Here is a 13834-nt window from a genome sequence, read left to right on the forward strand (position 1 = left end):
GTATTTGTTGGGCTGAACTGAATTTTAACCAGTGACTCATAAATCTTCAGAACTCAAACACTGCCCTATTTCATCCCTAAAAATGCACGATTAGAAACACAAGAAGTACAACAGTTCGCAGAGACAATTCACAAAGGGGGAAATGCCACATGGAAAAAATACTCATATGTACTCGTAATAAAAGAAATGCATATTGAAAAGCGAGATTCCATTGTTCACTTCTCAATGAACAAAAGTGATCTGAAATAAAAACGCCCCACGTGGCTGAGCGTGTATAAAGTGAGGTGAGCTCACTCATTACCGGGGGAAGAGTAATTTGGTCCTAAATTTTTAATGGGTACAAGAACAAAAATGAATGTTCCTTTTTGGGCCAGTATTTTGTATCCTTGAGAATCGCCTATAAGAAAATAATTCTAAGTAGAGTAAAATAAACTGTCACGTGCAAATATGTTTATCATACAGGCAATTATAATAGCTAACAGTTAGGAACTTCGCAAAGTTTCTGCACTAAAGGAAAGGCCAAGTGGCATTGTTCATAGCTGACGCTCTTGGCGGAAGAGTTTACAGCCAATAAAACACAACGAGATCTTAGCAGTGGTTGTCTCTGGGTGATGGGTCTGAGGGTATGTCTTTTCTTTCTTTCAATTTCTCTGCATTTTAACAATTCCCAATAAAAGGCACATGTTACATGGGTGTCTTGGGGGCTTCTTGGTCAGGAGGGCGGTGGGGCCAGTGCTCTGGGACCCCATCTCAGGCTCCGGGTCAATAGTACACACGCGCACGACATCTGGGCTCCCATCCTGGGCCTCCTCCCTCTGCCCCTCCGGGCTTGGCTTCCCTACTGCCCTGGAGGAGGAGCCAGACACATCCCGACCTCAAGGGCCCAGAGGTCTCAACTGTAAAACACGTCTCCAGAAAAAGCCAAGTCAGAAAAGCAATAAATTTCGATAATTGCTTCCTTGCTGAGCTGGTAACTCACTGCGTGGTAATGGTTGGCCGTAACCCGCAGCAGCCAGGACTCCGGGAAGAAATTAACGTGCCTTAACTCCTCCAGAGTTTTGCCTTGGAAGAAACACAAAGAGAACATTTTTACAGATGTATTCATCACAGACCGGCAGAAGTCTAATTTACAGAGAGAGAAAGGAAGTTGAGGGTTGAGGATGGGAAGGTCTAACCAGGGCCCCCAGGGATCATAAGGTGTGTGGAGCCCAAATGGGACGGCACCGAGCACTTTCCCCCCAAGTGTTCCCAGCCCCCTGGCCGAAATCCTGTCCTAGAAGGGTGGGGTGGGTTCTGATCATTGGTGTCTTTGGGGTGTCTAGAAGCAACTTGGACAAAACTACCTGGGGTCCATCAACGATCCCTGGGTTTTAGAGTTACGCATTATACCTGGATAACTGGAAATGGCTTTGAAAAATTTTCCAAATGTCCTTTCATTGACAAAGGTCTCTCTGGGGGGCCACGTGGGCAGCCCCAAACACATTCCCCAGTAGCTTCCTCCTCTTTCCAAGTCACAGAGGCCTCTGCCAGGCCCAGCACATGAGGCTGAGAAAGCCAGGTCTGGAGCACAGACCCACAGGCTTCTCCCCAACTGCTGAGTGCTTGACCCGGAGGGGATGCTGCTCGAAGAGGCAGGGCACGTGGCTCCATGACACTCACGCTTTCAGCTGCACACGCTTTCACAATCCACAGGGCCCTTCATCCACTATCATACTTCACAGAAGCTCTGACTATCCCCCACTTTACAGACAGGGACACGGACCAGACAGGCACGTGACTGTCCCAAAGTCACATGACTTGGAAGTGACAGTGCCATTGTTCAGTGTATTCCTTTAAAAATGCCCGCTGGGTCTTTCCCGGGAGTTCCTGGGAGGGGGTGGGGGGCAGGTCCCCCAAAGCCTTCCTAGGAGGCCCTCGCTCAGGGCAGGGCTTACCTTTGATGATGCCGTGCAGACGCAGGCAAAGGAAGAGAGGCACCAAGCTCTGTCCCGTGTCCTGATCCAGAAAGGAATACTTCTTGGGGAAGCTTAGCAGAAGGGCAAAGAGGAACAAGAGACTCATAAAACTGCTTTCTGGAATTGGCGAGGGGTAGTGAAAGGCATGTCAAAGAGACTCGTGGTTTCACCAGCCAGGGGTAGTGGGGCTTGGCTCTCTCTCGACGGGTGAGGGGTATGGAAGCAGCGGGCAGCTGGGCCAGCCTGGGTGAGGGCTGATCCCAGAGGTTATAGTGAGACACTGGTTCTCGTCCCCTTGCCATTGGCCACTGAGCCGCGCACACGGCAGGTGCACAGCGCATACTTAGGAAGTGACTGACGGTAATGATTTACTTTATAGAGGATTTTGAGATACATGTTCTCACTTGGGTCTCACAAACTTCTTGTGGGCCAGACAGGGCAGGTGTCACCGGCTCCATTTCACAGATGAAAAACAAAGGCTCAGGAGGCCTTGAACCCGGGACTTCGGACTCCTCCTCTACACAAGCTACCCTTTCAATAGTGGCCAATGTGGGCCCTTCAAAAGTGCTTTCTGGTAGGATTAAAAAAAAGGAATGTGGGTAACAAGTTCTAATAGCTGTTTCCCAATCAGTCCTGCAGCAGTTACTGCCCATATTAAACTCCAGTTAATTTCCACACGTGGCTGAGGTCAGGGCTGGGTTGAGATCAGATTCCCTTTGAGAACACGTGTACTTGTAGACACACACCCACCACTCTTGTTTTGAAACAACTTGTTTCCTTAAAGGGTCACTTTTCACCATTGGGGACCACGGGGGTAATTTTTCCAAGTCCCTTTGGAAACGCAAAGTCATTCCCTGAAGGCAAATCCGTATGAGACCAGCCAAGGGCTCTTGTAGATTATTTTTCCATGAATCAAGAGTGATGTCCAAATCACACCCTGTCTCAGCCAGACTGAATGCACCATTGGCCCCGTGTCCTGCCTCTGCTGGGGGTGCCCGCCAGCCTGCCGAGGACCATTTGCTTTCAAACGGGATTCTTGGGACTCTCCGTGTGAGTGGTCCCAGGAGATAGTTTAGGGATGCTGAGGCGTTGTGGGAGGGGAGAGGGGCACAACAACAAACGAATTGATTCAATCCAATGATTATTAATTAGAATCCACTGGGTGCCAGTCTCTGGAAGTGGACAGATCAGGCATAAATAAGGGAAGGCTGATACTTTTCCTGAAAATGCAGTGCTATTGATCTCGGAACCGGCCCTCCATTACCCAGGGTAGGTGGAGCTGGGCTAATGTGGGCCAGGCCAGGGCCCCAAGAACACGATATCCCAGCTGGACACTAACACTCGCTTGCCTCCTTCCCTGCCTCTCTCTCACCAACGGAGGAACAAGCTAGGTACCATCACGTGGGGTGCAGGTGTCAAGGAAGGAAGAAGGGCCGAGCTGGCACAGTTCGCCCTCACCCCCGCCAAGCTGAGCGCTCTGGGGAATGAGACTGCACCCTTGGCAAAGGCCCCCACAGCCCGGCACTGCCCCGAGAAGTGAGTGCCGGCCGAGCTGTAGGTTAAAAACAGTTTCAGCCCAGAAGGGAAAGGACGGTAAGAGGACAGCACTTCTCCTGCAACTCGGAAGCCCCCAGGCACCAACTCTGAAGCTTTGTGGGAAGGCTGCCAGGTGGGGAGCCCAAGGTCCCTGAGTCTCCCTGGGAGAGGTGCTCAGACCCGATAGCCCATCAGCCAGGAGCTCTCTGGACAGACCTCCTCTCTCCAAGGATTCGGGAAAGAGCTCCGTTGAGACATGTGATTGGACTTTAAGATCCCTTTGGGTCACAGGGACGTGGCCCTGGTGGCGGCTGACTTGCGAGGTCATGTATCTGCTCATCCGTTGTCCAGCCACGTTTCGGAGAGCTTAGCCCTGGAGCCGAGACAGACCAGGTTCCAGTCCCAGGCCAGCTGGCCATCAGTCACGTGACTGAGCCTCCCTGAGCTCTAATCTCCTTCTCCATCACATGGGGACAACAGCCACGTGTGCCTCTGTGGGTAGCTGGGAAGGGTAAAGGTGACGGTGCTGGGCACAGTACACCAGCAAGGACTCCCCACCTCGTGATGACCACCACCGTCCTCTCGTCCCTGGGAAAGGGACCTGGACTCAAGCTGGCTAAGTGCATGGCGTTTGTGATCACTGCCACCCTCTAAATGGCCCAAGCCGGGGGCCACCTTAGAGGAAGAAAGTGGTGGCCTCTGCAGCTGATTTTCTACAATCGGAAAGCATCAGAGGGCTGTGGTCTGACACCTTGAACCAGCCGGTATAGCCCCGCCCCTGGAGCCCGCTGACGTCAACTGTCGCAGAGCCAGGACTCTCCCCAGGCCTCCTGAGGACGGCCCGGTGCGTTTTCCCCCTCACCTGGCTCAACTGTCTGGAGGGACTCTCGGGCTCAAGGAGGAGGGCATTCACCCCACTTCACACAAAGGGAGAGGAAGCGGACCCTGAGTAGGGTCGTCCTCGCATGGCTCTGCCGGCGGGATGGAAAGCCGGCACGGCTTCCCCTGGCACTCGGTGCTGTCTGCGCCAAGATCGCTCTGGGTTTAGCACCGACTGTTCTGCGGCAAACTTCAGGCCATGGTGTCTGCCTCCTCAAGTTCTTCAAGAAACCCTCGGGTCGTGACCCCTTCGGGAAGGACAGTTCATAGACCTTGAGACTGAAAGACACACCCAGGTTGGCTCCAGGTCCTGCTTTCAAGGGCCCGGGGACACATCCCCCACAGACTTCCTGAAAGGCAGTGCCCGGGGCAAGTGTCCCTCTGACTGGCATTGGTTGTAATTTTAGAGCTGCTTTCCACCACAGCCTTCTCACTTCCCCGATCCTGTCATGGGCCGGCCATTTACCCTTCCTGTGAGCGGCTGACTCAGGGCCCCTGACCCCAGCCCTTCAGATTAAGCCTTAAAATACACACTTCAGAATTCTGACACAGGATACTCCATGCACGAGCCTTGAGGACTTTATGCGAAGAGAAATAAGCCCAACACAAAGAGCAGATACTATGCGATCCCACGTACACGAGGTCCCTAGAGTAGTGGGATCCGAGAGACAGAAGCAGAGCGGCGGCGGCCCGGGCCGGGGGGTGGCTAGCTGGTAGCTGTTGAGTGGCTACAGAGTTCCCGTTTGCAAAGATGAAAACATTCTGGAGATGGAAGGAGGTGACGGCTGCACAACAGTGTGAATGTATTTATTTACTGTCACTGAACGGAACACATAAAAGTGGTTACAATGGTCAATGTTATGTTCTGTATATTTCACCATAATAAAAAAGAATGAGGATGAAAACATCATTTCTATGAACAATACATGAAATAATAGTTTACATGTTAAGGTGAAGTTTGAAAAAAAAGTTGCACATTTTGGGGCAATAACTCACCATAAGAAAGGAACATGCCTTTTTTAAAAACGTTAACTCAGTAGAGACCTGGACGCCTTCCACCAGCCGGGAGCCAGGACCCGGGCCTCTAGGTTCCTAACCCCCAGCACAGCACGTGAAAATGCTTGTCTGCTGCCACGACCGCCACCACCTACTAGACGTTCCTGTCCTTCAGAAGCTCCCACCAGGGGTCTGTTCTTCGAGTCCCTGTGAACTTGCATCTGTCCTGATATGCTAACGTCCATGCAGGAAGGGTAGGTCCTCATCCAGAGTCTTCCAGCCAGTCCGAGGCAGGGGCGGGAGCCAGACCCAGGGCCGCTGTATACTAGCCTACGTCTTATTTACTGACCGTATTGTCTGTCTCTGCTTCTCAGGCGGTAATGCACGGAGACAGGGCTTGCCATCTGTTTGCTCTGCTCTCCTACTCTCGGCGCCTCTTGCTCAGCGGGCGTGCGGTTTGTTGACTGAATGAAATGGATGAGGAGCTGGTCCCACCCTCCCTCTACTCGCGCACAGCGTCTCTTCGAGGCACGCCAGCTGTCCCCGTCCCCAGCGCACACGTGCACACACACACACGCACTTGTGCACATGGATCAGGCTACTGTATGCTGATTTTCCTGTACTTGTAGGATCCTGCTGTGGTTGCCTGCTTATTCACCAGGCTAAGTCCTGTGAGACATTCACTGAGACCCCATCTAATGGCATCTGGACAATGAAGTCGGTCCTGACTTTTGCCCAAAGGCAGAACTGGGTCTCGAAATCCTGTGTAATGTCATCTTCTCTGCCCTTTGTAAGGACCTCCTGCATCAGACACTTTACACCCCTTAGGCTCCTGCCACGTCTCTACGCTTACTGAAGACGACACGCTGGGGCTTCCCAGTTTGGGTGGAAAGCCAAGAAGCCACAGAAGAGAAGTGAAAACTTAGCGAGGTGTAGGAATCAATACTATTTAGGGACTTTGAAAACAAGGGAGATTCAGCTTCCAGAAAGCCAGACTCTAGGGGAACAGGGGCAGCGCGGTCAGAGCAAGAGAAGAAATAAAAAAGGCAAGCGACACCAAAGTCCAGTGATGAGAAACCCTGTTGCCCCCGAATATACCCACCTCCCTGCACAGGGCTTGGCTATCTGAGACAGAGCCATTGAATGGCTCACGTCTGTGACTCATGGGACGTTTCAAAATGAATGTTCTGGTTAAGAGATCAGAGTTGTCACACCGGGGGTGCCCAGTTTCATGATGACTCTGTGGCCACATCTGCAAATGCCACTCATTAATCACAGCAGACACATGGCTGCTGGCTGCCCTGTCCCACAGCATCACAAATCATGTTCTTGCAGACATCGGCGGGCTCAGGTGTCAGGGATGTGAGGTGAGGTGGGGTGGCTCTCCTCCAAGGCTCCCCTCACAGGGCATGTGGGGAGCATAGTGTTGGGTTTGTCAGGCCAGTGCCCACTCACACGGGTCAGCATGTCTCTTGTTCTCTCTTCAAAGAGAGAAGCTCAGAGGAGGAATCTGTCCAGTGGGCAGGTGAGATCTGGAAAGGCTTCCTGGAGGAGTCCTTGGCCAATGCTGTAAAGATTGGGTCAGACTGGGATAGGGCCGAGGAAGGAGGGGAGACTCAGCTGCAGGGCTCATGGAAATCTAGGAGTTGGGATTATGGAGAAATTGGCTTTACTGGCGGCATTCAATGACCTCCTTCTGGAGAGCTCGTTAAGTCCACTGCTGGGACCCATCCTTGCGTTGGAGAGGGGGCCCATTTACTGATTAATCAATCAGTTAAGGATTAGAATTACAGGTCTATTCATGACTTTCCCTCCACCCAAAGAATCTCAAAATAAAAGATCAGGGAGACCTAAGTCACTCCACCACCGCGTTGCTGTCGGATCCTGAGCACGCCCCCTGCCCTCGCCGGCCACCTGTCCCTGCATGGAGTTTACAGATAGTCCGCTGCGTGAAAGGGAAGGCGGACGTTAAAAAGTGTATACTGTAAGTTTCTATTTATACAAAGTTCAAAAGCAGCCAAGACATCTTGAAAGGAAAGGAAGCCAGGATGTTGTTTGCCTTTCTCTGGGAAAGGTGGGGACTGAGATAAGACACTTTAGGTGGCTGGCCAAGTCTGTCTCCAGGGCTGGGGGCTGCTTACACAGGTGTGTGCACTTGGTCGAAATCCACTTCGGATTTGCGCACTTTCCAGTATGTATTTTATACTTTGATTAAAAATGTGCTTTTAAAAATGTGAAACGTTTGCCTGCCTCTGGCTCTGCTCCCCGCGAGGAGATTTTACAGCCCTCCCGGACTTCTCAGACGGCTAACTGGAAAGAAATGATGACTTTTCCTCTGCAGACAGAGGCAACAGCTTTGCTTACATTTTTTGTTTTTTCTACAAGGAAATGTTAAATTTAATTCTGGCCAGCCTATTTGTTTTTCTAAATTAACCATTGCCAGAAAACAGACTGCGGGTGCTGAGGGTGTGTGTGTGTGTGTGTGTGTGTGTGTGTGCGCGCACACACACGAGTGTTCCCTTCTTATACTACCATACTTCGTAATGAAAATAAGTTGGGGGGCGCCTGGGTGGCACAGCGGTTAAGCGTCTGCTGCAGCTCAGGGCGTGATCCCAGCGTTATGGGATCGAGCCCCACATCAGGCTCCTCCGCTATGAGCCTGCTTCTTCCTCTCCCACTCCCCCTGCTTGTGTTCCCTCTCTTGCTGGCTGTCTCTATCTCTGTCGAATAAATAAATAAAATCTTTAAAAAACAAAAAAGAAAAAGAAAATAAGTTGGAAGATGTACAGACACATCTAGCTAGGCAGACAAACTTCCCCTTCACCTTTCCGTCGGTGTCCCTGCCACAGAGTGCAAGTTCAATAACTATGTGTTGAATGAATAAAAAATTGAAAAAAAATCGATGAATAAAAGAAAATGGGAGAATAAGAAAGGCTTGGACCTGTGTCTTTACTTGCATGCACTGTTGGCCCTGGAAGAGTCAACACTTCAAATACTTCCCTCCTGGCTTGTTTTCTGGACATTGCTAAGACAGATCAGAAAAGGGGTATCTGGTCTATTTTTACACAACTACTGCTCCAAGCCTTCTGACTTGGACCCTGGGCTAGCCACGACCACACCCAGGGCTGCAGTGTGGCCTTGCTCACCAGGGCTCATAGGACCTTGCTAGCTCAGATTCGGGCAGCTTGGCCCACTGCCACACGTTATCAAGTACAGTCCCTTTGGGGAAGTCCCCAGCTTGTGATGGCCTCAAAATGTCCACTCTGGGCATTGGGAGATCCCTTATAAATCACTCTGTCACTTATATCATATCACGGATAGTTGCAACTTTAAAAATTGAGCCAAAGGGTCAACTTCCTTGATTCTCATTCCTTTTTTTTTTTTTTTAAGATTTTATTTATTTATTTGAGAGAGAGAGATACACAGCGAGAGAGGGAACACAAGCAGGGGGAGTGGGAGAGGAAGAAGCAGGCTCCCAGCAGAGGAGCCTGATGCGGGGCTTGATCCCAGGACCCCGGGATCACGCCCCGAGCTGAAGGCAGACGCTTAACCACCGAGCTACCCAGGCGTCCCTTGATTCTCATTCCTAAGCCTACACACTGTCTCCCAGATGCAGCTGCCCCTCTGTCCTACCTTTTAATTCCCCTGGCATGTCCCTGTTGGTGGCCACAGAAACCTGACTAGCTGTCCCCCTTGGCCTCATTGAACTGTGCAGCTCCGCTCCCCTGGTGACCCGGCTCTGGCCCAAGATGGCTGTGACCACTAAGAGCAGAGAGGCCTTCTCGCAGCCCGAGCCTTCAGGCCACCAGCCCCACTGGGCCAGCAGCCCCGAGGCTCTGCCCTGCTGCGGGTCAGCCCCAGGGATCCTCAGGACGGGGTGGCCGATATGGGAGCACAGGCACCACCACCGCCCACTGCCGTGTCTGGGGTAGACCCACCAAGACGTGATTTCTCCCTGAGCCTAGAGAAAGCCTTGGAACCCTTCCTTGTCTAGAACACCAAATGGGTACCCGCCACCAGTCATCTGCCCGTGAGCCCTGTTACTTCTAGTTACTGCAGACAAGACATTCTCTGAATTCAGCATGTGAAGACCCGCTTCTGTGAGGGTTCGGAACTAAGCTACACAAAAGTGACTGATGGGAACTCATCATTCAGGAAGCCCTTCCGTGCACAGCACAATGCCAGGTAAGCTAAGGGTGAGATAAGGGCCCCCGAACCCTTCTTCAAGCTGCTCATGATGTTCCTGGAAAGGCAGGCTGTAGGTACACGCCACGTGGTCATAAGGGGACCGGTCACAGAGGCTCTCCGGGGAGGCCCCGCCATGGATAGACTGGCAGAGGGGGCGGAGCAGGCTGGGGTCAGGTAAGCAGGAGCGGTTAAGTGCTGATAACCTAGGTGAAGGAGTCTGGGGACTCTGGGGACATGCATTTGGGAGGTGGAGGCCGTTGACAAGGGAGCACCTTCAAGGTGCTGCTGTTCTGGGGCAGAAGACCTGGGACGGGAGGAGAACCGCCCATGGGCTCCACATGGACACTCACAAGTGGCTTCCAAACAGGAACAAGGTGGCGTCGGGGGCTTGGGAAACGCTGCAGAGAAGAGGTTCAAAATGGAACCAGTGTAGATTTGAGAGAAACGGAAAAGCTAATGATGGCGGGGAGGGGCCTCAGACCCCAGCTCAGGAAAACCGAGGACACCCCACTCTCAGCAGAAGGAGCTACACACCTGAGAGCCTCATTCCCGCTGTTTCTCCCACATTAAAAACCCAGTTTCCACATCCCAGCCCATTTCCTACCTCCCGGTTCTAAGACGTTTCCAGTACGAATGCTAACTTGGAGCCAAATAGCCAGTTTTCCTGGCGCGTGTGACTCATAGGAAAAAGTGTCTGTTGGGCTATTAAAAGAGTGGAAGGGGTGGTTTAAGCATCTGAGTTCAAAGCAAATTATATAGAAACTAAGCAAAGTGCATGTCATTCTGGCACTGAATACTGCTTTCCCCAAATAATGAGGCAGGAAAAATGAGCTCTGCAGTTAACATGGTGTGCAGATGTTCCAGAGAAGGACTAAATGCTTCAGAACAATGCAAATGACACTTGGCTGAAACAGGTCGAGCCGCTGGTGACTATGGAGAAGGTGTGTTTATCTGCGAAACTCACATGTGCACAAGACATGGAGCCTCTTGGCTTCCTTGGACACACCTTATCGTGTCTGGAAGCCCCATTCCACCTGACAGCGAAGGTAACGGCATCCCTGAATTCCTCCAGGCAGACCCTCTGAGGACCTCCTGGGACTGTCTCTGGCGACAGGGCCACCAACTCCACAGCCAGCCCGCGTGATGTGAGCATATTCCGTCTTAATGCAGGCTAGAGAGACACGAAAGGGAGCCCGTAAACTGCCAATCTCACCCTCCCCCGACCCTGCTCCCTGCCCCAAAGATGCCACAGCTCTCTCTACTAACGGGGCGCTCTTGAATGAACAGATAGAAAACTCTCACAGCGGAGGGCGGACCAGAGAAGGGAGGAGGCGCAGCAAGTCCTCGGCTAACAGTAACACTGAACCTAGAGGCAGCCTCGGAATCTTTCTAACACGGTGCCCAGGATGCTGTTACTGAACCAGCTGGAGCAGATGCGCGAGAGGAGTCCTATCGGCCGTTCCAGGAACGGGCAGCAAAGTGTCTCGGGATTCAGCAGGCCTGAGTTCAAGTCAGACCCTGTCACTTGCATCATCTCTGACAAGAGAGTTCCCTTCCACCTTGAGTCTCTTCATCTGTAAAATGGGAATGAAACCAGCCCCAAAGTCTTAGGAGATTCCAAGTAGAAAGTACTTATCAGAATTATTGCACTTAACAAGCATAATTTAATGGCGTCCGTTAAACTGAAATTATTATCTGTCACTGAACTTTTGAGATCCAGAACTTCTAGAATTTGTAAGTTTACAGAGTATAAGAAACGGAGCCAATTCTATGAAACCTTGGTGCATTCAAATGCTTTTCTAGGAAACCTTTTTCTAGCAATCTTTCTTTGTCTAGAAAATTCAGAATGTCATGGGCTATCGCGAAACGTCCGTGAGGATGACCTGGTCTCATTTAGATACATTTTAAACATGAGGTTTTTAAGGTCGGTGTGGTTTGGTGATACGTTTTCCTGAATGAAAGGAGTACCTTGGGCTTCATGTCTTTCACCGGACAGAACAAGTATTCAGAAGAAGCACATGGTTATCTCAAGTTGTAACACCTACCCGTTCTTCACGTTTTTAAGTAATCAGTGGCTCCAAGGTGTCCCATACTCTTAAATCCCATAAAGAAAATTGCATTCCGTGCGCTCTGGACGGTGCTATGAAAAATCATTCCACTGCAGCTCTTCCTCCAGGTATTCTGAGTAAAACACCATGTGCGTGCATTTCATCAATTCACGCTAAGTCACGTTACCTGTTAAAAAATGCCAGCACCGTTTCATGCACCGGCACCGTCTGAATTCTGTGGTTCAGTTGCAAGAAGACCCACAAAAGTAGCGTTTTCAGAAGATGATACTCATTAAAAGTAAACAACCTGGACAAAATAAAAGAGAAGAAATTTTAGGAGTAGAAACCGCTCACGCCATTTGTAAGAAAACAAAAAGTTGATCGTGAGTTTAGGAAGGAGGCAACGCCAGCCCTGAGTCTGTAGGTCACTTCGGACAAAGTGATGTTGAATGATGTTCTCAAGGTCAGGGGACCCGGTGAACAGCGGAGCTGGGAGGGGACCCTCCGCAGCCTGACCCCCACCCTCTGTGCTGCCAAAGCAACGGCCAGTGTGGAGACAGGTGCGTCTGAGATGTTTCCATCTGTTCTTTCATTTAATTCCGTACAACGATCCTGCAAAGTTGGCATATATTCCTTATTTTTTGTTCATCGTGGTTTTTTGGATCAATGTTCATTTTAAAATATTGCACCGCAATATATGTATCTTGACAACTGAGGTCTTTTGGTGTCCCCTTAAATTTTGCCCCTGAGGTATATGCCTCAATCATCGCCTCCTAGTCCCAGCCGGGTCTGAGGGCAAAATAACTTTGTCAAGTTTGCAGGATTCTAGAGTCAGACCTGGGGGTGGGTCAGTCCAGCCCCAAGCTGGCTGTGGAGCCCCCTGCAGGCTACTTGGTGGCCCCGCGGCCCCAGCTCCCTCATCCATAGATAGTGGTGATAGAAGCTGCTAGAGGCTACGTGGGCGGCACACTGCTTCCTGTCACTACTATAACAAACTGCCATGAATCAAGTGGCTTAAAACAACACACATTTATTATATTATAGTTCTGGAGGTCAGAAGAACAAAACAGATCTCACTGGGCTAGGATCCAGGTGTGGACCACATTCTTTCTGGAAGCTCTACGGAGAATCATTTCCTTGCTTTTCCAGCTTCTAGAGGGTACTCACATCCCATGGCTTGCGGCCCCTTCCTCCATCCTCAGGCCAGCAGCACAGCACCTTCCTATCTCCTTCCGGCTCTGACTTTCCTGCCTCTGTCTTCCACGTGCAAGGATCTTTGTGATTATTATTGGGTCCAGCTGGGTGATCCAGGACACCCTCCCCAGCTCAAGGTCACCCATCTGCAACCTTCTTTCCCCTTTGCCATGCAACTGAACACATTCCCAGGCTCTGGTTGGGGTGTCGACATTATGGCACTGACAACACACACACAGATCAGTAGTGTGGCGCCTGGCACGTAGGACCATGCTAGCGAACGGCAGCTCTGACTCCTAAGTGGCAGGCTGGGCCCTGGCTGCAGGGCATAAGACTTCTTAACTAGAAACAAGTGGTGAGAAGGAGCGTCACTCCCCACAATATCAACTCTGTAAAGTACGGGGGTCTCCCAAAGAGCGTCTCTAAAGCCTCCAACAACTTGATTATCTAAGAAGTCATTGCAACGTGTCTTAAACCCCTTGATATTTCCCATCTTGACCACAGGCTGGCGCACTGGCTTCAAAACCTATCCTAGCCTCTGCACCCACACTTTGAGTGGTCTTGGTGGGTGGAACCCAAGCTAAGTGGAGACTCTAAAGGGAAGTGGAAATGTCACCCACCCACCTTTCACACTATTTCTGGCCCCTGGAGAATGTCTTTTTGCTTTTATTTGCTTTCAGGCCACCTACAGATACATGGGCTTTGACGCTGGCTAGACAGGACCAAATTGGTCACTGTCTGGGCAACGATGGTGAGAAGGGATGGGGGATGTCACAAAGCCACTTAGTATATGATGTGCCCACACAGAACTCCACCAGCCCACCAACCACCTCTGGCTGGGGAGCTATATGACTCCTGGTGCAGAATTGAAGCCCGAGGTCCCCAAGCCCAGAGGTTCTTTGGGACCTCGCCAGAGAGGAGCAGACAGCAACGTGGGAGGAGTCATTGGGGCTCCATGAATCAGGGTCCTGGTTTCACTTTCATTATGAAGGGTAACTCTTCAAATAAAGCCCTCTGTCTTTATTTATTTATTTGAGA

At 51.0% G+C, this 13834-nt stretch overlaps 1 protein-coding gene across 1 annotated transcript in view; it reads right to left on the reverse strand.

Annotated features, from left to right (window-relative positions):
* The window catches only part of BTBD16 (BTB domain containing 16), a 40906-nt gene that overhangs the window by 4538 nt on the left and 22534 nt on the right, over positions 1-13834 (reverse strand). The window contains exons 9-11 of the mRNA XM_008685325.2: positions 11790-11909; positions 1935-2026; positions 980-1062 (exon numbers count right to left, since the gene is read on the reverse strand). Of these exons, the coding sequence (XP_008683547.2) occupies positions 980-1062; positions 1935-2026; positions 11790-11909 (295 nt within the window). The remainder of the gene's footprint in view (positions 1-979; positions 1063-1934; positions 2027-11789; positions 11910-13834) is intronic.

This window comes from Ursus maritimus, unplaced genomic scaffold (assembly GCF_017311325.1).
Source record: "Ursus maritimus isolate PB19 unplaced genomic scaffold, ASM1731132v1 scaffold_7, whole genome shotgun sequence".
NCBI classification, from domain to species: Eukaryota; Metazoa; Chordata; class Mammalia; order Carnivora; family Ursidae; genus Ursus; species Ursus maritimus.